This window comes from Saccopteryx leptura, chromosome 3 (genome assembly GCF_036850995.1).
Source record: "Saccopteryx leptura isolate mSacLep1 chromosome 3, mSacLep1_pri_phased_curated, whole genome shotgun sequence".
Taxonomy (NCBI): domain Eukaryota; kingdom Metazoa; phylum Chordata; class Mammalia; order Chiroptera; family Emballonuridae; genus Saccopteryx; species Saccopteryx leptura.
This window is the reverse complement of record NC_089505.1, coordinates 127185713-127210144: the sequence shown is the minus strand read 5'-3', so window position 1 is coordinate 127210144 and position 24432 is coordinate 127185713. Positions and strand designations below refer to the sequence as shown.

At 43.6% G+C, this 24432-nt stretch overlaps 1 protein-coding gene across 1 annotated transcript; it reads right to left on the bottom strand.

The window, feature by feature from the left end:
• Nucleotides 1–3760: 3760 nt before the first annotated feature.
• CPT2 (carnitine palmitoyltransferase 2) lies at nucleotides 3761–22776 on the bottom strand. The gene is made up of 5 exons (XM_066376336.1): nucleotides 22513–22776; nucleotides 13408–13488; nucleotides 11130–11236; nucleotides 5958–7262; nucleotides 3761–4398 (listed from the first exon to the last, which is right to left on the bottom strand). The coding sequence occupies exons 1-5, from the start codon at nucleotides 22662–22664 to the stop codon at nucleotides 4067–4069; spliced, it is 1977 nt and encodes a 658-aa protein (XP_066232433.1). The 5' UTR covers nucleotides 22665–22776; the 3' UTR covers nucleotides 3761–4066.
• Nucleotides 22777–24432: the final 1656 nt, after the last annotated feature.

Below are 24432 nucleotides of genomic sequence, written 5' to 3'. Positions count from 1 at the left end.
CTTTCTAGTTTTCAGTCTCTACGAGCTGGTGTGTGTTTAGCTCAAAGACAAATACTAAAAGAATCTGAAGGTTTTGCCTATATGTTAAATTATCTTCTCTCAGGAGATAAAAGAACCCAGAAAATCACTGAAAGGAAAAAAGATGATGTCTACAGAAAAAGTATTCAGTAAAATTTATTACTCATTCAAAAAAACAGCAAACCATAAAAACTCTTACCAAATTAGAAATAGAAAGGAACTACCATCACCTCACTAAGGAAATTGACAGAAAACCTACCAGGTGAGGGATTTGAAGTATTCTATTCAAGGTAAGGGTGAGTGGCCCTGACCGGTAAGCTCAGCCGGTTAAGAGTGGAGTCCCAAGACGACAAGGTTGCAGGCACAAGTGTGCCTGGGAAACAACACATGACTGACTGGAACTACAAATGCTTCCCTTCCTCCCCCACCTCTCTTTCCTTTCTCTGCCTCTAAATTAATAAGTAATTTAAGACCCGACCAGATAGTTCAGTTGGTTGTGGAGTGTAGCCCCAGAGTGCAGAGGTTGCCAGTTCGATTCCCCAGTCAAGGCACGTACAGGAGCAGCTTGATGTTCCTGTCTCTCCCTGCCTCTTTAAAAATAAAAATAAAATGAGTATACCCTTAATCACTGCTATTCATTGTACTTGAGGATCCTACCCGGTGTGATAAAGTGAAAGGAAAAAATTTGTTTCTCACAAATTCTGATTTTCTTTCCCCAGAGACAGAGTCAGAGAGAGGGGTAAGCAAGGATAGACAGACTGGAACGGAGAGATGAGAAGCATCAATCATTAGTTTTTCGTTACGCATTGCGACACCTTAGTTGTTCATTGATTGCTTTCTCATATGTGCCTTGACCGCTGGCCTTCAGCAGACCGAGTAACCCCTTGCTCAAGCCAGCGACCTTGGGTCCAAGCTGGTGAGCTTTTGCTCAAACCAGATGAGCCCGCACTCAAGCTGGCGACCTCGGGGTCTCAAACCTGGGTCCTCCACATCCCAGTCCAACGCTCTATCCACTGCGCCATCACCTGGTCAGGCCAGATTCTGATTTTCTACTTTAAAAATCCAAAAGCATTAATAAGTTCTGGATTTAAGATCAATATACAGAAATGAAATGCATTTCTGTATGTTGGCAACATGCAAAATATAATTCAAGAAAGTACTGTTTAAAATAGCAACAAAGGCCCTGGCCAGTTTGCTCAGTGGGTAGAGTGTCGGCCCGGCATGTGGACGTCCTGGGTTCAATTCCCAGCCAGGGCACACATGAGAACTGACCATCTGCTTCTCTTCCCCTCTCCTCTCTCTCCTCTCACAGCCAGTGGCTCAACTGGTTTGAGTGTCAGCCTCAGGTGCTGAGGATATGTCAGTTAATTAGAGCATCAGCCCCAGAAGGGTTGGTGGGTGGATCCCTGTTGGGGCACATGCAGGAGTCTGTCTCACTATCTCCCCTCTCAAATGAGTAAGACTTATTGTGTGTGACAGAGACGGACAGACAGGAAGGGAGATGAGAAGCATCAATTCTTCATGAACCTTTGCTCAAGCCAGCAACCTTGGGCTTCAAGCCAGCAACCGTTGGACTCCAGCCAGTGACCATGGGGGTCATGTCTATGATCGTATGCGCAAGCCAGCAACCCCGTGCCCAAGTCTGATGAGCCTGTGCTCAAGCTGGTGACCTTGGGGTTTCGAACCTGAGTCCTCTGCATCCCAGTCTGATGCTCTATCCACTGTGCCACCACCTGGTCAGATGATAAAAACTTTAAAAAATAGCAACAAAAAATACCCCTAAATGTAGGAATTAAATCTGCTTAAGAGGGTCATGTTCTTAACAATTATTAAACTTTATTGAAAGGTATTAAAGCCTAATTAAATGGAGACCTATACTATTAGTAACGGATAGGAAGACTTGATATTATAAAGACCATTTTCAACATGAATTTATAAATTCTTGTCAAAATCTTAACTTTTTAAATAACTTGATTCTGAAATATAAACAAGGTGGGAGACTTCCTCTACTGGATATTGTGATGTGTTCATAAAGCCGTGGCAATTAACTCAGCATGGTTTTGGCTCTGGGATACAAATCGACCAATGGAACAATAGACAAACAGGCCCACATATGTATGAAAACTGGTCAATGATAGGCGGTGTTGCAGATGAATAGAGCAATGATTAACTCATCCAGTGGTACTGGGGCAGCTGTTTTATTTTTAATGTTTATATTATTGATTTTAGAGAGAAGAAGGGACAGAAGGAGAAACACAGGAACATTGATCAGTTCCTGTATGTGACCTGAACAGGGATCGAACTGGCAACGTCTTCGCTTTTGTACGATGCTGTAGCCAACTGAGCTCTCTGGCCAGGGCCAATTGTTTTAACTTTCTGCAATAGAATAAAATTAGGCCTCTCTTCACGCCATATACAAAAGTCTATTCCAAGGTTAGCTACCTTGAGTGCTTTGGTATAGCAGTGTGTTTGGGCAGTAGAGCCTTGGCTTAGTGTCCGACTCACTGTAAACCCCTAGGCAAGTACCTTTCCTGTCAGGACATCATTTTCTCCATCTAAAAATGAATGCTTTAGCTCTGACATTGTTCCTCAATAAGATTAGTCAAAATGGTGGTGGCATATCTTGAGCCCTGCCCCTCATAACCAGGATAGTCCCCTCCCCCACACTCCAGGACAGCAGTCTACTGCCCAGGTAGTAGCAGAAGTTACAGCTACTAGAATTGGGGACCATGGAAGATAAGAGTGGATGAACGTGCTTTGCCTCTATGGCTACAGCTAATCTTCATCACATCCTCATGTTATAGAAATTATCCTCATTTTACAGAGGAACTCACAGACCAGAAGGCAAAATAACTTGCCTGTGGTTGTAAAGTAAGGACATGGTACAACCAGGATACCAGGAATTCAAGTATTCCTGATCATGGTTCATGAATGAGAGCAGCATTGTTTCTGTGAGCCATCAGATGTCTCTGATAAAGCCACAGAATAGAGAGGACCTGGTACCTGTTATTCATTTAAAAATTACTGAGTGAAGGATGGGTGGAGTCAACTAAGAAGACATGCAGACATGTTCACATGAACTGCAAGGTCATGTCATGTCAGTCAGTGCTTTATCCACTGAGCCACCACAGGTCAGGCAGCTGCAAGGAAGATTAAATGAGATGATGCACTGAAAATGCTTGGTGACTGGCTCATACCAGAATTCAAATCCCAACTGTCCAGTTAACTTGAAGGGCAAGCCACTGGGAATGTAGATGAAATGCAAACAAAACCTTTCCTTTACGAAAAATAACAGAAAATCCTTTCGTGTTACAGCAGCATTCTAACAGTAAATTGTTAAAATTCTGTGTCCATGTCACTCAGAATTTCAAGTGCAAAATGTACAAAGCGATCACTTCTACATTAGGACATAATTAGCACACAAGGTTCAACTGGTTAAAATAAATACATACCAATTATAAATCTTGATTTGGCTAGAAGAAGAGTAAAATAGAAATCCCTAAGTTCATGGCAGTAACTTGACTATAAGAATCAAGCATCAGCAATTCACTTAGAAAAATAAAGAGGATTTATAGAGAGGCTGTCCTAGAAGAAAGGCACCTTTATAAGGAGAATGAATCAGCATTTTCCACCATCACCAGACGAGCCAGGAGCCAGCAGGAACTTAACCTGAATTTACTGTTGGAAAGTTGTTTCTAGAGATTAGGAAATTAGGTAAAAAAAAAACTCAAGAGGAGCCATATCCAACCAATAATCAAATTTTATTTCTGCTTCAACAATAAATATACCTGAGTTATTTTTCCAAATCCTACCTCCTGATCAAATATCCTTAACATTGGAATCTCACATTATCTTTAATGTGATCTGATTCTACTTGGAAATTATATGGTTAGCTTTAAAACTCCAGCTTAAAAATTCCAGCTTTATAGCACTAGCTGCTCAGGTACCTCATGATTAGTTCCATTAGTCACAGAATAGCACCTATTGGCTACATAGGCCTCAATTTTCATGTAAGTGAAGCGATGGAGGCATTTAACCTGCCCAGAAGCTAAGTTTTGATGGATTTGCCTTCCATGACATCAAACATGTCTTCTAAGGCCTTCTGCACACATTGGAGAAACTCCCGGACGTTGCGGCCTGGGTAGGAGGAGACATTGCAGCCTATCCAGTTGTCATGAACACGATAGGCAATGCCAAAGCCATCAGGGACCACAGGGGCAAAGCCACCGATGTTCACTGCTGGGCTGGTAAGCGTGCTTGTGGACAGGACGTTGTGGTTTATTTGCCCATATGCAGGGTCCAGGTACAGCTCAGGCAGGACAATCCCTTTGGCTGTTGCTAGGTACCGTAGAGCAAATAAGTGTCGGTCAAAGCCCTGGCCTGTCAAGAGACAAAACAAAAAACTAGTCTCAGAATCTCAGAGCCAAAAGCAACCTTAGTAAAACCTCCCACCCATGTAGGAGTCCCCTTCACAGCATCCTGGAGAGTGGAAGAAAAGTATGTCTATCTCTGCCTTACAACTCTAGCTCACTAACCTCTGGAGTAGTACCTTCTAGAATATTTTTTTGATGGACTTTTTTTTTTTTAGATTTTATTTAGAGAGAAAGGGGGTAGGAGCAAGAAGCATCAACTCCCATATGTGCCTTGACCAGGCAAACCCAGGGTTTCAAACTGGCGACCTCAGTGTTCCAGGTTGATGCTTTATCCACTGTGCCACCACAGGTCAGGCCCTTCTAGAATATTTTTCAAGAAAAAGCTGTCAACAGCTGAGTTAAAAATGATCCTAAAATAAAAGCATGGTTTTAAAAAGTCTGAATCTAAATCAATTTAGTCAAATAGTCAAAAAATGTACATGAAGAGTTCTGGATTCAAAAACTAAGATAAAACCCAAAGTCCAAGTCAAGTGTAAAAGAGGAGTCAGTGGAACAAAATGGAAAGGTTCTTTTCATCTTGACCATTCATTTGCTGTGTACCTGGGCCAGTGGCCTCAGCTGCCTACCTATAAAATAAGTCAAGATAACACCAGAATGCCTTGGAGGTCCCTTTTAGTTCCAGGACTGCTGGCTGCATGAAAGAACTGGACTATGTAATCCTGCAGGCCCTTTCTAGGTCTTTTTTTTTTTGGTATTTTTCTGAAGTTAGAAACGGGGAGGCAGTCAGACAGACTCCTGCATGTGCCCGACCAGGATACACCCAGCATGCCCACCAGGGGGTGATGCTCTGCCCATCTGGGGCATCACTCCGTTGCAACCAGAGCTACTCTAGTGCCTGAGGCAGAGGCCATGGAGCCATCTTCAGCACCCGGGCCAACTTTTGCTCCAATGGAGCCTTGGCTGTGGGAGGGGAAGAGAGAGACAGAGAGGAAGGAGAGGGGGAGGGGTGGAGAAGCAGATGGGCGCTTCTCCTGTGTGCCCTGGCCGGGAATCAAACCTGGGACTCCTGCACGCCAGGCCAACGCTCTACCACTGAGCCAACCGGCCAGGGCTCTAGGTCTTGAGTTTTGCCACTAAGAGGCAAAGAAGTATGACACTTAGATTTGGAAAGAGTTTCTTCTGAGATGACCTATTTATAGGGATCCTGCATGCTATACCTGAGGTGAGGTTAAGAGGGGTTGTGGGCTTAGAAATCCTAAATTGTCAAAACTGAGTCTAATGACCAATAAATAATAGAGATCATGTAACAGTTGAAAGTGACCTTCAATGAGGATAAAGTCAGATGCATTTCCCAATCACTGCCTAGGAAGAGAAAACATTCTGATCCCTAGCGGTTTGTTTGGCTGTTCAGACTATTCGGATAGAAAAAATATAATCATGTGGGAGCTGGCAGATGAATTAACCTTAGTAAAGGGGTAGAAATCAGATGTGGGGCAGAATATTACTGAGGCCTACCCCAGCACTGAGGGAAACAAGACCCAAGGGCATGCTCCCACCCTGTCTCACCCATTGCTGCTTCTTTGGTCAGCTGGCCATGGTATTTGGAGCACTCGACCATCATCTGCTGAAGTTCTCCAACACTGTGCTTAGAGGGCTCCCTGACAAAGGCCTCAGAGCACCTCTTTGTGAAGATGGAGGCAGGGCGGATGGTCTCGGTGCGGCCGTGCTTGAAGGCTGCAGTGCTGCAGGACTCGTAGGTGGCCACTGTCTGCCCGTACTGCCGCAGAAAGGCCATCTGGAAGGCCAGCTGGGCCACTGCGTCAGGGCTCATCTTCTGCGTCTTCAAGAATTCTTTGCCTCCTCTCTGAAACTGGATGAAGTCAATGGTGAGGGTTTTCATGGTGGCATCAAACTTTCCCTTAGCAGCACTAATGCCAGTCTTTATGGCATCATTCAGCTTGAAGTTGAGTTTCTGTACAGCAACAGAAGAGTCAGTGCTGGCTGGCTGGCTCCGCGGAGTGATGGCAGGGGCCTGAGTGCTGTCTTTAAACACGTCATTGATAAACCTGAGTATGGCAACACCATCACCCCAAGCATGCTCAAAGTGGACAGCGGCAGTGCCATCCTTGGCTATAATGAGGTTAAAGGATTTATCAAACCAGCGGTTTGTGCCATCACCATGCAGCATGCTGTGGGACAAGTGCCCAAGGTCTTTAATGGGGAAGTCATCCAGGCAGAGACAGAACACAGCAGAGTCTACTTTTCTCAGGCTCTCCTCATTGCCGCTGCTCACCAGCTTCTGCCTGAGCTCTGCCCAGACATCGCGGTTCTCACTGGTCAGATATGCCAGTGGAAACTCAGGGGCAGGGCTACTGTCTGAGAGAATGTACTTCAGATGAGCCTGGATTTCAGAGGCGCTCACAATGTTTCCATCTCGATCCAGGACATCAAACACATAGAAATGTCCTTTCCTTAGGACCAGGAGATGTCTGGCCTTGTCATCAGTGAAGAGTTCATCCTGATTGGGTCTGGGTAAACGAGTTGAATTGAAAAGCCGAAAATACTGGGACATATCCAGTGGATATGCATTGACCAAGTAGGCACCATACCAAGACAGGGAGGAAGGCACAAAGCGTATAAGTCTCTTGAAGGTATCAGTGTCACTTTTGGCAGGGTTCAAGTGGAATACTTCTGGCTCTAAAAGGTTAGCCCGGAATGTCTTCAGAAACCGGATGGCAGAAACTGTCATGTTGGTTGCCCGGGTGAGCTGGTCATTATACTCAGACTGTGGGTCAGGGCTGAATGCTATAAATGGATTAAAGTTCAGGACAACGGAGTCTCGAGCAGTTAAGTACATATCAAACCAGGGGCCTAAAATATAAAAATAAAAAAAGAACAATATAAAAATAAAATTTAAGAAAAAAATCAAGCATATGCAAAAGAAATGACATCAACCTCCAGAGGTAAAAATTTCCTGCTTATTTTTTTGCTCTGTAAGAATTCATGCTATATGATTAGGATTGTACACTAAATGGTCTTTTACATCTGACTTCTGTCACTCACAACAATGTTTCTGAGGTTCATTCATGCTGTAGCATGTATCAGTTCTTCATTTCTTTCTATTGCTGAATAACGTTCCATTATATAGATATAGAGCAGTTTTTGCTTATTCATTCATCAGTTGATGGACATTTGGGTTGTTTCCACTTTTTTGGTTATTATGAATAATGCTGGTATGTACAAGTTTTGTGTGGATGTATATTCTCAGTTCTCTTGGGTACATAGCTAGGAGTGGAAATGCTAGGTCATGTGGTGAGTCTATTATTTTAACCTTTTGAGGAACTGTTAGGATATCTTCCAAAGTGGATGCCATTACCACCAGCAGTGTGCAAGCGTTCCAGCTGCCCCACATCCTCGGCAACATCTGTTATTGTTTGTCTTTTTGATTGGAGCCAGTTTGGTGGGTAACCATTGATATTTACTGCCTTTTCTTCCTCATTCTGCTTCCTTTCTTTATAATTAAAGGAATAAAATACAGTAACACCTCACTTACATTCATGCTGGAACAGAATAGCTGTTCATTCTCATCCCATCTCCTTAGGTTTCCCTTGCTTTGGCTCCCTTCAGGGACAACATTCATACTTGACTATCTCCCTAACATGGGGGAAAGTCTTCACCATCATTCTGTGTAAGTACATTTGTGTGCTCCTTCTTTTAGGAAATGCTCAAAAAGCAATGAGAAATAACTATGAGTGTATGTGGACCATTCAAACTAGCTTTCTGCATTCCAGTGGATGTTTTCATTGTAAAAATGCCAAAAGTAGTATTTTATCAGAAAATGTGTCTTCAAAGGGAAGTTCCTACAAGATTAGCAAGCATGGATGAACTCTACTAACAAGGACCATTCTGCATTGAAGGAAATAATTTTCACATGTAAAGCAATGGGAACAGGATTAATGAACACAAATTTATCTATTAGTCATTTGTCCATTTATTTCATTTCATTCCTTCAGAATCAGTGCTGAGAATCAGGCCCCTGTCCAGAAATACAGAAAGGAATAGGACATAGACTTTGATTTGGTTGAACTATGGAGACAAACAGAATTAGAACATAATGTAATATACTAAAACTGTAAGAGAAAAGACAAATTCGGGGGGGAGGGAGTGTGTGAAATATATTTGATGGAAAAAAATATGAATGTATGCTTCTGATCCCTTAAGTAACATAATTTAAAGAGACATAAACCAATAAGGCGAAGAGAATGAAAGAAGAGTAAAGAGCAAATATTAGTAGTTGAAAAGCATTTAGGCAACTGGTAATGACTACAGCAGACTCAAGAAAGCCAACCCTAAACTGACAGCAGAGAAAGCCAAGAAATAATATGAACCCCAGAGGGCTCAGGAATTGGCAGCTTAGACATATCTGATTGAAAAGCTATTTAATTAGACTCACATTCCTACACCCCCCCCCACACACACACACACACACACACAGATACCCTCCCCACTCCAATAGAAGACTTGTTTTATTCTCCGGAAAGAATAAAATGTGGGGCATGAATCTTAGTTGAGATCTCAAGCTTTCTTCCTTATCCCACTTCTACAAAACTAGTGACCAGGAAAACACCTACACCTTCTGGCAGTCTTCTGGAAGAGCCTTCTCTAGTAGCCTACCCCACAAAGACTAACATTAGGGACACCAAGGAAATGGTTTAGCCAGATCACATTACAGTGAAGCTGTGACTGGCAAGCCACACCCACACCCACAGTTTCCAACAGCTCTTTAGTATCTCATTCATTTCTACAACAACAGAGGATTATGAAGCAGCTGAAAAAAAGGGCAAAATAAACAAGAAAAAAGCAACCTAGAGACAAACTACAAAAAAAGATGAATACTTAAAAAAAATTCCCAGATAAACTATTAAGGACATAAAAAGTTAAACATAAAAAAGTATAAAATAACCTCACAGAATACCAAAAGTTTGTAAGGGGAAAAAAACCACCCCAATGTGCTACATGACTCAGTTGAGAATTGCATTTACATGCTCTTAATAGTGTAAATGCTAAACACTAAGCTAACCAAAATTACGAACAACTATACTGTGAGAAAGAGGGGATAGGAAATGGGCAAGTACACTTATATATGTGGTGGAGATGTCAGAGACTGCTAAATTCTCATCTTCTACAGTGAGGGGTCAATACATAATGCCTAAAAAAAGTTAAAATGCAGTAATGTAAGTACATAATTTGAGAACAAGATATAGATCAAAAGAATCAGATAGTAGCAGAAAGTGAGAAGTGAGAAATTAGAAGTCAGGAAATTGCTGTTTTTCCTGACAAACCTGATATAACTATTTGATTTTAAACTATGTGCATGTATAGCTTTATAAAAAAGATAAATTAAATGAAGTGCTGTGGAAACAGAGGTAGAAGCAACCAACTCTGAATGGAGAGGGGGAAGGACCGAAAGCTTTTATACAAAAAAATCCTACCTGGATCTTTTTTCTTTTTTTTTCCCCTTAGAGCATATAATTGGAATAAAATATTATACTAGTTTCAGGTGTACAATGTAATACTTCCATATTTGTTTGGGATATTGTGAAATTATCACCACAATAAGTCTAGTGAACATCATCACCACATAGTTACAAAATTTCTTTTTCTTATGATACTATTGCACCTTACATCCCCCTGACTTAACTTATTTTATAACTGGAGTTTGTACCTTTTGACCCCCTTCACCCATTTCATCAACCCCCAAACCCCACCTCTGGCAATCACCCTACCTGAGTCCTTTTTTTTTTTATTTTTTTTTTATTTTTATTTTTTGCATTTTTTCTGAAGCTGGAAACGGGGAGAGACAGTCAGACAGACTCCCGCATGCGCCCGACCGGGATCCACCCGACACGCCCACCAGGGGGCGACGCTCTGCCCCTCCGGGGCATCGCTCTGTTGCGACCAGAGCCACTCTAGCGCCTGAGGCAGAGGCCAAGGAGCCACCCCCAGCGCCCGGGCCATCTTTGCTCCAATGGAGCCTCGCTGCGGGAGGGGAAGAGAGAGACAGAGAGGAAGGAGAGGGGGAGGGGTGGAGAAGCAGATGGGCGCTTCTCCTGTGTGCCCTGGCCGGGAATCGAACCCGGGACCCCTGAATGCCAGGCCGACGCTCTACCACTGAGCCAACTGGCCAGGGCCTTTTTTTTTTTACTTTTTATTGAATTTATTGGGGTGACAGTGGTTAACAAAATTATAAAGGTTTTCAGATGCACAATAACCTGAGTCTTAAAGGAAGAATTTTCCAGGTAAAAAATGGCAGTGGAAACAACATGGAAAAAAGGCACAGAAGTAAGAGATGAACAGATTGATTGGATGAGCTGTTCAGTTTTGTTGAAGCATGAAGTGTGTCAGAGAGAATGGTGAGAGAAAAGGCTGAAGAGTGCAGTTAGGCCAGACTGTGAAGGATCTAAAATCGTGCATCCTTTTCAGACAGAAACAATGGTTAGGTTCTGTCCTGATCCCATAAAGGAAGAAAGCCACTGCTCTTGAGCATGAGCTCCAGTCAACAAATTAGTGGAGGAGGAACTCACTCAAACTTAATGTTTATCTCAGGAAGAGCGGGTGACACATTCCTTCAATGCTGTCCCACCAAAAATATTTTTGAGATGAAAACAGGAGAGAGCTGCCTTACTTTTAATTATGGAGGGCTCTGGGAAACATTATACCCAGAACCAGCCTACCTACCTGAAATGTAGCTCGTATGTTTATTCTGCTTGTCCTGAGCAACCAGTTGCGTGTGCAGTTCTTTTCCAATACCATTTTCAAAACTCTTGCAAAATTCTTCTGTTTTCCTGAAATGCTCAAGAAAAGACAGAGTCAAATAATGGCAGAAAATACGTGATTTTTAGATTCATGGACAAAAATTCATACATAGAGCTTTGAGTCCCCAATAGTACATCCCTAGAACCTAGGACTAAGATCAGAAAGTATATACCTCTGATCAGAAGAACAAGAATAAATCTAGTGAATAAATCTAGGATATCTTTTGTAAATGATTGGGAAGATCAATAACTATCTCATAAAACTATCTATAATCTAGGAGGCAGGCAGACTGGCATGGAGAAAAGGGCATAAGCTTTGGGTTCAAAAGGAGCTCTGTAACTTTCAAACTGTATGACCTTAAACAAGTTACTTGATCTGAGTTTCAGTTTCTTCATGTGTAAAATAGAGATAATATACCACCTTATAAGATTAAAAAATATTTACAAAGCTAAGGATTTAAGATAGTTTGAAACAGCTATTAAATTACTACCACATCAAGAGAAGCAACAAGTGCCTGACCAGGGGGCGGTATAGTGGATAGAGCGTCGACCTGAGATGCTCAGGACCGAGGTTTGAAACCCTGGGCTCACCAGCTTGAGCACGTGGTCACTGGCCTGAGTGTGGGATCACAGACATGACCTCATGGTAGCTGGGTTGAGACCATGTTCACTGGTTTGAGCAAGGGGTCACTGGCTTGGCTGTAGCCCCACAGTCAAGACACATATGAGAAAGCAATCAATGAACAACCAAGGTGCTGCAACAAGTTGATGCTTCTCATCCCTCTCCCCGTCTCTCTCTCTTTCACTTAAAAAAAAAAAAAGAAGAGAGAGAAGCAACAAGTGACTATTAAGAAATATTTAGGCCCTGGCCGGTTGGCTCAGCGGTAGAGCGTGGGGGGGACCCAGGTTCGATTCCTGGCCAGGGCACACAGGAGAAGCGCCCATTTGCTTCTCCACCCCCCCCCCCTCCTTCCTCTCTGTCTCTCTCTTCCCCTCCCGCAGCCAAGGCTCCATTGGAGCAAAGATGGCCCGGGCGCTGGGGACAGCTCCTTGGCCTCTGCCCCAGGCGCTAGAGTGGCTCTGGTCGCGGCAGAGCGACGCCCCAGAGGGGCAGAGCATCGCCCCCTGGTGGACAGAGTGTCGCCCCTGGTGGGCGTGCCGGGTGGATCCCGGTCGGGTGCATGCGGGAGTTTGTCTGACTGTCTCTCCCCGTTTCCAGCTTCAGAAAAATACAAAAAAAAAAAAAAAAGAAATATTTAAAAGTAGAGGACTATGAATAGTTCATCAATGTTTTTCTATCACTGTCCAGTGAAGGATTCTGTGATTTTAATGACAATCCCAGTTACCTGCACAAAAAATTCCCATCATAGAAAAAGAGTACTACACGAGGATGTATGAATTTAATGCAATCCACTTTTGACAATATCCAGTATTATAATATTTTCCAATTCCATGCTGTATCAGTTCCCTAGAACTACCATAACAAAGTATCACAAACTGGGTAGCTTAAAACAACAGGAGGCTAGAAGTACAAAATCAGGGTATTGACAGGACCATATTCTCTCTGAAGACTCCAGGGGAGAATCTATTCTATCCTTTCCTCTTAGCTTTTGGTGTTAACAGCTATGCTCGACATTCCTTGGCTTACTGAGGCACTCCAATATAATGGCTATTTCTGTGTCTCTTCTTCTTATAAGGATACCAATCACATTGGATTAAGGACCAATATGATCTCATTTTCACTAATTACATCTGTAACGACCTTACTTCTAAATAAGGTCACATATTGAGGTTCCAAAAAGAGCACAAATTTGGGGGCACACAAGCCACCCCAGTAGACGTGCACACCAAGCACACTCTGGTCTGCGATACACTCTCCTCAATGAATCCCCCACACTAGGAGCACAAGTCTTCTGCAAACGACCAGTACCAGCTGGCCTCCCAGGTACGCCTGCCAAGATACAGTACAAATCTGGCATTCTGGCTTAAAAACGATCACCTGCTGAGTCTGGTTAGAGAGATCTGATCAGCCCTTTTGAGTAAAAAATCTTAGTTCCTGAATCTGTAAATGTACAGACTAAGTCCCAAGTTCCTAGAGACCCAATCAAATCACAGAAACTTCTTGAAGCTCAGTCTACCATTACTTGTCAGCTTCTCTTGACCCACCCAACCCTGGTCATTCAGGGTTCTCAGCATTTTACCTGAACTGCCCATCATCCAAGAGAGGCTTCTGTGCACTGAGGTATCTCCTAATAGTGTCTTCTAGTTTGGGAACCGGTAGCCTGAGGAGAAAGCAAAGTCAATATAAGAGTAACAATATATGAAACAGGTTAATTAGCTTCCCAACACAAACTAATAAACTAATTACTGGATAATTTCCTTCCCAAAAATACCAACAATGGGAAGCCACAGACAAATCATTGGATTTACTAATATAAATATTAATAGTAAATTATTTTTAATTAAAATAATTTTTAAATTATGAATTTTATAAGCTAAATTAGTAAATATATAATAGATTCAAAATGATAAAGTGGAAGCTGCCCAAAGTCTTCTTGATTCCTGATCACAATTATAATACCTGTGCTAGCCCTATATTGGCACTGATTTGAATTCTACTCTTTTGAAAAACTGCATTTTCCTCCCCTGAGATGAAAAAATAAGTTCTATTTTAAAATTTTCTGTGGACTGGGCCCTGGCCGGTTGGCTCAGCGGTAGAGCGTCGGCCTGGCGTGCGGGGGACCTGGGTTCGATTCCCGGCCAGGGCACATAGGAGAAGCGCCCATTTGCTTCTCCACCCCCCCCCCCTCCTTCCTCTCTGTCTCTCTCTTCCCCTCCCGCAGCCAAGGCTCCATTAGAGCAAAGATGGCCCGGGCGCTGGGGATGGCTCCTTGGCCTCTGCCCCAGGCGCTAGAGTGGCTCTGGTCGCGGCAGAGCGACGTCCCGGAGGGGCAGAGCGACGTCCCGGAGGGGCAGAGCATCGCCCCCTGGTGGGCAGAGCATCGCCCCTGGTGGGCGTGTCGGGTGGATCCCGGTCGGGCGCATGCGGGAGTCTGTCTGATTGTCTCTCCCCGTTTCCAGCTTCAGAAAAATACAAAAAAAAAAAAAAAAATTTCTGTGGACTGGACAACAGAGATTCATACAGAAGTGAAACACAAATCTGTCCAAGGGCCAGCCAAATATGGGGTCGGCCATCAAGCCAGGCCCAGCCACCAGGAGTCCTGAGGAAGAACCAGATCTTCCTATGTGCTACTTATTCACCATGCTCTACCAGTAGCTCCCCAATGACAACTGTTGTGATGAAGTTACTGGTCCATACTGAAACTAAAACACATGGACAGTATGGCGAGGTGTGCTTTCATGTCAATGATTTTACTGAAAGATCTATCCCCTAGTACCAAAACTTAATCAGAATTAGTTAAGTTACCTCTGCTAACTCAAATGAACACTGATGCATTCAAATTATCTAAATATGGCAGCCATTTAGGAAAATTGGAAAACTATCCATAAAATATAATTTAAACCTTACTGTAAGATATACTGTAGTTTTTCAGTTTATTTTTAAAGTATGTTTATCCAAAAAATGATGTAAAATGTAAATCTGAATTATTTATAGCCATTATAAACTTGGGCTGCACTGAGTAACCATTCATAACTGTATAAAAATTTTTTTCATGGATACAAAAACCATCTGTTTTCTATAAAAAATATTAACGATAACATGAGTATGCCAAACTTACCAGGTCTATATTTTTGCCTTATATAAAATATCTTCAATGTAAATGCCAAATAGCAATACAGTACACATCACCAGATTATCTAATACTTGGCAGACGATGTCCATAGTTAAGAAGTTACCGGTTCACAGTGAAATGAAAAAAAACAAAAACCCTAAACCCAGGAACAGAACAGTGAGCTTTTCACAAAGCTAAATTTGCTTAGTTTAGAAGTCTGTCCTTAAGGCCGAGATTGTCTTTTTTTTTTTTTAATGACGGAGGTGGGGGGGGGGGGGAGTGAGTCATTAAGAAATAGTGTTGCCTAACCAGGCGGTGAAACAGCAGATAGAGCATCAGACTGGGACACAGAGGAGCCAGGTTCAAAACCTCAAGGTCACCGGCTTGAACACGGACAACACGGACTCATCAGCTTGGGTGCAGGGTCACTGGCTTGAGCATGGGATCATAGACATGACCTCACAGTCGCTGGCTTGAGCCGAAAGGTTGCTGGCTTGAAGCACAAGGTCACTGGTTTGAGCAAGGGGTCACTCGCTCTGCTGTCAAGGCACATTGAGAAAGCAATCAATGAACCACTAAGATGCTGCAACAAAGAACTGATGCTTCTCATCTCTCTCCTTTCCTGTCTATCTGTCCCTTTCTCTGTCACACACATACAAAGTAAGAAAGAATGTTGATAACTATTTCCCCCCATAACTTTAATGATCTCTGAAGTCTAAAGGTATAAGGACTACTGACACAGTAGGAAGAATGACATTTAGAATCAGACCTGGGCTTAAGTCCCAGCTCTGCCATTTAATTTCTAATTATATGGTTAGAGGCAGCAAATTACTTGATGTTCCTCAGACTCCCTTTCTGATCTATGAGTTGGAGAAAACTGCCCCACAGAGAGATATGAAATCCTATCTGTCAAGTTCCAGCCCCACCTAGCACAAGTTAATCACTAACGTATCTAGTATACTAGTATACACAGAGGTAAAGTTCACAGCCTTCGGAATTTCACAGATCTGGGTTTACATCCTAGATTCTGTCACTATCCAAGTGATCCTAGGAAAATTTCTTCTCTCTGGTCCCCCTTTCTCCATTTTTTAAACAATAGTTCACCAGACTATTATGAGAATTAAAAGAAATTTTATTTATACCTGTATATATAAAAATATGTATTTTTATATACCATATATATATAAACTTAGAAAGGTATCTGACATATAGTAAGCATTAAAAACGTTGAATGTATATTTATAGACCTCCAGATAACTATCCATATCTATACATAGCTCATTCTATCTCCTTCCATTTCCCTCCTAGTTTCCTGCTTCCCTATTTCAACACCTTATACCTCATGCACAAAGCTTATCCACTACTATTTCCCTTCATCTGCTCAACAACATCCAGTTTGGCCTCATGTAACTATTATTCTTCACTAGCCACTTCCACCATACCTTAGAATCGCCATTCTGTTCTGAAAGTTATGCTCTATAACTTCTCTGGTACTTTGCCTACCTCCTTACCTCTCTTAAAATCTGACTACAGTCAGCCTTCTGTATCTGCGGGTTGCACATCTGTGGATTCAACCAATTGCAGAGTGAAAATATTTGGGGGAAAAATGTCACGTTGTTGCTGACATGTACTATGTAGTTAGCCCTACAATGGTTGCACATCTGTACTGAACATGTACAGACATTTTTTTCTTGTCTTATTCCCTAAACCATCCAGTATAACAAATATTTACATATCACTTACATTGTATTAGGTATTATAAGTAATCTAGAGATCATTTAAAGTATACAGGAGGATGTGTATAGGTTATGCACAAATACTATGCCATTTTACATAAAGGACTTGCACATCTGTGGATTTTGGTATTTGTGGGGAGTCCTGGTACTAATCTTCTCTGGATGCCAAGAGACAACTGTATTCTGAAAATACCACTGTTTTCAAATTTCTCTCCAAAGAAAGCCACTCTGCAAATTCTAGAATGGGCTAGCATCCTCCCTACCCCCACCACCTGACAAACAACATTAAACAGGTTTCTTTCCTCTCAAAACCAACTGTACCACCTTCTCCGCATCCTCATCTGTTATTCACTCCAAGGGTAGTGGGTTTAGTAAACCAGCTCTCTGCTGACAGGGGTGAAGCCATAAGTTGTAGCATTTAACAATTACTGTAAAACTCCCACCAGGCCAGTTTCAAGCTACTAACATGCCACTGAAGACGGAGCGAGAAAGAACTTCACAGTTGGCTCTCATGGTTGTGCTAATGAGTGGAGGGGAATTCACTCATTAGGAGTCTTCTTCCGAAACCTCTTCTCTGACCTCCACTGACACACAGGCCAGCACTGAATAGGTACTTAATAAATGTATGTCAAATGAATTAGTTGATTACTCCTTCCTTTAACCCACTACCCATCCTAGGACCCTAAATTCCTCTGTATCACACTTAGTGGTATTTGTGTATTTATGTCCCTTTCCCCCATCTGACTATAGGTTGTGATATCCTTAAAGGATGTAGAAGACGAGGTAGAAGATGAGTTAGAAATTCTCTCCTCCCACCCTGCTGGTTTCAACATCTGAGTCACTTTTATGTCCTCTTGCCCTAAAAGTGCACATTTTCGCAAAACTGGGTCCTCTGCTCTCGTCTGACTAATTACTTTTTATCAGCCATTAACAACTGGTGTGCCGCAAGAATTTTTTATTTATTTTTATTTTTTTGTGTGACAGAGACAGAGAGAGGGACAGAAAGGGACAGACAGACAGGAAGGGAGAGAGATGAGAAGCATCAATTCTTCGTAATGGCACCTTAGTTGTTCATTGACTGCTTTCTCATATGTGCCTTGACCAGGGGGGTCCAGCAGAGCCAGTGACCCCTTGCTCAAGCCAGCAACCTTGGGCTCAAGCTGGTGAGCCTTATGCAAACCAGATGAGCCTGCGCTCAAGCCAATGACTTCGGGGTTTTGAACCTGGGTGCTCAGTGTCCCAGTCCGATGCTCTATCCACTATACCACTGCCTGGTCAGGCTGCAAATATTTTTAAAACATGCAATACCTGACTATTTAGTCAGGGACACTGACCTCTTTTCCCTTACACTGTCAAATAAAAAAGTGTGTGAAAACCAACACAATAGCTGTCAGGTGTGAATGAATCAAAACTATACCTACTTTTTTCTGTCAGATCGGCAAAGTATATGTATATATACATATATATATATATTTTTTTTTTTTTTTGGTGTGCCACAGAATTTTACTAATTAGTTTATGTGTGCATGAAATGAAAAAGGTTGAAAATTACTGCTTTATATGGTAACTTTTGTTACAAATATGATGAACAAGTTCTCTAGAATTCAAAGGTGAGGCCAGAGTTACCAAGGTGTGAGGGATAACATGTAGTAACAGTAATGTTCTAGGCCCCAAAGGGGTGCCCTTCAGATAGACTGTCTTAACATCTACGATGACTTGATCACAGTAACTATATTGTGTAAAAATACAAAAGAATTTTTAGCTGTGCTTTTAAAAAATTTGATTTTAGAGAAAGGGAGAGTAGAGAGAAACACTGATTTGTTGTTCCACTTATTTATGCATTCATTGTTTTTTTTAGAGAGAGACAGAGAGTAAGAGAGGGAGAGGGAGAAGAGAAGAGAAAGGAAAGAGAGTGAGAAAGGGAGAGAGTGAGAAGGGAGAGAGCGAGTAACATCAACTCAATGTTTCCCTTAGTTGTACATTGACTGCTTCTTCTATGTGCCTTGACTGGAAATTGAACCAGCAACCTAGGGGTCAAGACAACCACAGGCTCAAGCTGGAGACCTTGGAATAGTGTGGGTGGCCCCAGTGTTGAGTTGGCAACCTCATGCTTCCAACTGGCAACCTTAGCATTTCAGGTTAATGCTCTATCCACTGTGCCACCACCAGTCAGGACATTGGTTGATTTATTTATTTATGTATTTATTTATTTATGAGAGAGAGAGAGAGAGAGAGAGAGCAGAAAGGCAAGAGATGAGAAGCAACAACTCATAGTTGCATCACTTAAGTTGCTCATTAATTGCTTTTCATATGTGCCTTGACCAGGAAGCTCAAGCTGAGTCAATAACCCCTTGCTCAATCAATCCGGAACTTTGGGATTATGTTGATGATCCCACGCCAAGCCAGCAACCCCACGCTCAAGCTGTTGAGCCCGTGCTCAAGCTGGTGACTTTGGGGCTTTGAACCTGGGACCTCAGCATCCCAGGTTGACACTCTATCCACTGCACCACCACTAATGAAGCCATTGGTTGATTCCCATACGTGCTCTGACTAGGGATCAAACCCACAACCTTTGTGTATCAGCACGACACTCTAACCAACTGTGCTACCCGGCCAGGGCTAACTGTATTCTTGCAGAAAGAATTTTTATCTACTGAGTACTTTCTATGTACCAGACTTTGTAGTAAGTGCTTTATATCAGAGTATTTAATTCAAACAATCCTAAAACAAAGATAATATTATCAATCCCAATTTATGGATAGAGGACTTGTTCACAATCATGCAGGTGGAGCTGGACTAAAAATCAGATCTGTCTGATTCCTGTCTCATGACCTTAACCATCTTAAAATGATGCTTTTCTACTTATACATTACACCCGAACTACCTGTTTATCGTCAAATCTCCCCTACTACATGGTAAGCTCCTCACCATGACTTTGGTCTCCAAATCCATATCAATTTTCATCAGGTTAATTATGTGAATGAGTAGGTCAGGCTGATCCACCCTTTGCCCCCTCAGAACTTAATAGTTTTGTATTGTGAAATTAACTGTTCAGTATATATAAACATAGCCCTTAAATGATAACACCTAACTGAATTGTACACCTAAAAGTGGTAAATTGAGTATTATGTGTATTTCACCACACTAAAAAAAAATAGCCAAAAAAAGAAATCTAAAAAGCAAGTAAATGATAGCACAAAGATTCCTAGAAAAAAATAAGTCCAATGCCACTTGGTCAATAGGCAGCAGTGATAAAAGAAGTAAGAGGAGGGAGGGAGATCGTTAGAGCAACTAACACAACGGGATCAACCTTACCAACTAATCAGAATAGTTCCCTATTATAGGCATCTAATCTCACTCTATTGCCACAATAGCCCGATAAAGTGTGTGTTCCATTCCTACCTTACCTGTAAGAGCTGTGGCTCAAAGAAGTTAACTGAACTGCCTGAGGTTATACAGTGTAAGATCCAGACTCTGAAGCCAAGTTCTACCAGACTTGAAAGCCAGGGCTCTCCACCAAGTGAAGCAACAAAATCAGTGTCAAAGATAACACATTTTACCAGTCTAGAAGCTCAGAAATAAAAGGAATCTCAATTTATCTAAACTCCACTTTACAGCTGAAGTAATGAAGGCCTTGGGGGGAATCCCTGTCTGAAGTTACACATGTGTGATGACTAAGTGCTACTGTCTGCAGGTTCAAATTCCCACAGATTTTTGTACTGTGGGTTGGAGGAAATCATAGTGAATATTCTTCCCAGCTTTCCAATTCTAATATGGAGAAAATCCCTCTGATCTTAAACCTAGGTGGAGCCCAATCGTGCACGAAAGTCAAGGGCTATGTGCAGCTGGGCTTGGCAAATACAGACAGTTTCTGTCATTCTTCACCTTTCCCCCACATACAGGCTCAAGCTCACACACAGGCAATCAAGGAGGAGGCAGGCTTGTCCTTTACCTCCTGCCAAATTTAAACGATGAGCTTGGGGCTGAATATTCTTTTTAATTTTTTTTTCCCCCCCCAAAGCTGGAAACAGGGAGGCAGTCAGACTCCCACATGCGCCCGACCGGGATCCACCCGGCATGCCCACCAGGGGGCGATGCTCTGCCCCTCTGGGGCGCTGCTCTGTTGCATCCAGAGCCACTCTAGCGCCTGAGGCAGAGGCCACAGAGCCATCCTCAGCGCCCGGGCCATCTTTGCTCCAATGGAGCCTCGGCTGCGGGAGGGGAAGAGAGAGACAGAGAGGAAGGAGAGGGGAAGGGTAGAGAAGCAGATGGGCGCTTCTCCTGTGTGCCCTGGCCGGGAATTGAACCCGGGACTCCTGCACGCCAGGCCGAAGCTTTACCACGAGCCAAACAGCCAGGGCCTTTTTAATTTGTTTTGATGTCTTTACTCTGTCATTTCACAAGAATCACCTTGAGTGGTTTTAGTGAGAGCACGGGGAAAAGGAGTAATGACAATGAGTTCAGGGGTTCCTGGATGTGAAGAAACATAGCAACCTAGTAGTTGGGAGTGATGCCTGTGATATAATCTTTGTTCTATTCATGGCGTGGGGAGTGCTGGCCTCCAGCCACTGGACTGGGAGATTCCTGATGGCAGTTTGGAGAGAAAGAGAGAAGAATCTTTAAGACAAATTTGGAATGTTTCACCAGGAACTTAACTGGTGAGTAAAGAAGGTGAAGTCTGATTTTCGAGGGTGAAGGAATTTGGGTAAATTTTTAATATTGGAGATCTGGCAGCTCTGATGAAAGTTGGGAGTTAGGAGGCTGGGGAAACTGGAAACTGCATTAAAGAAAATACCGGGTGAAGGAAAGGGGGCAAGAAAGATTTATTGGAACTGCTTTCATAGGGGAAGGAGACTCCAGGGGAAATGTTTTAGAAGGTGTATGTGGATGGTGGCCTATGGTGAGAATAGACAGGATTTGGGTGGGCTCTGGATCTAATCTGAATAAGAGTTTGGGAGTGGCTGGAGAGCTCAGTTGGTTAGAGCATCATCCAGAAGCGCAGTTGACAGTTCAATCCCTGGTCACGACACATACAGAAACAAATGAATGTTACTGTCTCTCTCTCTCTCTAATCAATAAAATAAGCATTAAAAAAAAAGTCTGTCTGGGATATGTATTGAGGGTGGTGCCTAGATGTCTGTAAGGGTGGGCTGAGGTTGCAGGGGGTACTGTGGTTGTTAAGGAGGATATTCTAGGGGGAGTGTTGAGGAAGGTTTAATAGTGGTAAAAGGTTTTCAGGTGAAGACTGGTCTTAGAATGCTGAGGACTTGGGGGAAAGTAAGATGAACGCTTGAATGTGCTTAGGGGACTGATGGAGGTGCTAAATGAGCAGAGTATTGTTGGCATGGGGGTGGGCTGAGGGTTCTGGGTAACAGTGATGAAGAAGATGGGGTGCTGGGAGAAGTTGAGGGAGGATAACTATTGTGTCTCAGGAATTGGCCCATCTAGATTCTGGGCAGAAATATGGGACTGTCATGAAAGTACTCCAGGGAATACCTGAAAGTGGAAGCGTTAGAATGGTTTTGGAGATATTCAGGTTGGTATTTTTCAAGAAAATATATGAGGCACTCTGAGGATATCTGGTTGGAAGATGGGTTACTGGACAGAGAGTTTGAGAAGGGTTCAAGATGGAGAATTTGAAAGAGCAATGGGCCATCCTAGAACAAAATTTGCGCGTTGTGAGGTTCCTGTGCCAAGAGATTCTGAAAGTCACAGGATTTCCAGATTGGGGGATGTAGCAGCAGCGGGTTCAGCAGAAGAGTCGTGAGTGACTGAAGTGAGGCTGGGGCCGATCCTGGGTGGATAGTGGGCGGCTGGGACCGGGAGGCCGGGCTCACCTGGGCAGGCTGTCCTGGTAGTGCATAGTGGGCACGACGCTGCGCTGCAGGTACTGGCCCGGCCCGGAGTCTGCGCTCAGGGGCCGACGCGGGGCTCCCGAGCCCACGGCAGGGCCCCGGGGCCAGGCGCGCAGCAGTAGGCGGGCCGCCATCGTCCGGGAGGCTGCGGCAGCAGAAGGTAGAGTACGCCGAGTTTTGTAGTTCAGAGACTAGCGGCCCTCCCGGCCTCAGGACCGGGACGCTGCGTGGGGACTCCAGGCCCCGCCGCCCCGCCCCGAGAGCCACTTCCGGCCCCGCCCATGGGAGGCTCCGCCGCAGCCGCCCCGCCCACCGCCCGCAGGGCTCTGAGGATCCAGCCCACTCACTGCCCGGCTGGGAGGCCTGTCCCTTTCCGGTTCTCCTGGCGCCGGTTCCGTCCTTCAGGCGGCGGGAAAGGAAACTCCGAAAGCCCTCGCTTCTCCTTGTTTGGAAAAAGATAGAAACTGGAGCTGAAGGAGAAGAAAAGCCGAAAATAGCTTTTGGAATCTGATAAAGTGTGATCCGAGCTCTGTCCCTGAGAGATCGCGGGCAAAATGTTAAACCTCTATTTCCTCACCTGAGAAATAGAGATCATGATTGTTCAGCGTCCCACCCACAATCCTAGATGTGAACTGAGGCTGTAGGCAGTAATTGGTGGCTGTGAAGCCAGTAGCCAAGGCCACCATCACAGCAGCCTGGCCCATGCAGGTTCTCATTGGCTTTGGACAGAGGGTAATGAAACAACAGAGCCACAAACTGGTGGGCCATCATCTTTAAGCCTAGCTTGCACCAGCAACAAGTAAAAACACACACTGGGCTCCAAAACCCACTCATTAAGTGCTCACAAAGCTACTGACTTATCCGAGTTTCCTAGAATCAAAGGTGTCTACCTCACCAGCCTTATTCTCCTCTGTTCTCTATCTCCTTCCTTCTCTGTATACAAACTCTGCACAAACTGGCTTCTCCTTCAACACTCCGCCATCTTGGCTGCTTCTCCTCTCCTTCATGTGGCCTTTCTCTGCTCTCCTCTCTGCTCTCTCCTCTTATGCTAATCTCAGGAACCACCGAGAGAGCAAGCTCCTGGTCTGCCCCACTTTATAGTGTAGAAATCAAAACCTTTAATCCAATATACAAAATAGGGAAGTATCTAATATAAAGTCACTTATCTGAGGCATGATGGAATTGCACCACCCCAAATTAAAAAGGGTGGGAAAGGCTTAGTCCTAAAACCAAGCCCCAGGCTACAAGGATCCTGCCTGCCCACAGCCCACCCCCAACACGCATTAATATCACCTAGGCAACGGGCTTCCACATGGGCAGCACCATCTTTAACAAAGTGAGCATAATATATTTTATCTGCCCAACAGTGGCCAAACCATTACGTTTACCCAGCGGAAGATGTCTGACAGGGTGAAGGCCACACTGCAGCCCTGTGAGCAAGCTCACCAAAGCTGGTCTCAGAGAAAATGTTTGCGGAAGCCAGAAACCATGTAGGCTCCCATCCAGCCACTTCTTCTGTGTAGAAAGGCTGTTTAGAACACGATTCCCTTTGCTTGAACACCTTTCTCAGCTTGAACATTTCCAAAGACAGGAAGTTCTGCCTCTGGCTGTGAGGAGTCTTCCATGCTCAGTGGACCACCTGAAGCTACCTGTCACCAGCACACATCACCTCCAAGCTTCCTTCCAACTCTGACTCTAAGATTATACAACTTGAACAAAGATCTATCATCCCTCACCCACCACATACTAGTCTCTGCTGTCAGGGGCAACTGAAGGATTAAATAAGCTGTTCCCATTTTACAGAAAAAGAAAGGTAGGTGCCAAAAGACTTAAATTCATGATATCTGGCCTGAGGTATAGAATTCCATCCTGGAAACAGCCTTCCCTTAGCTCCAGCTCTCT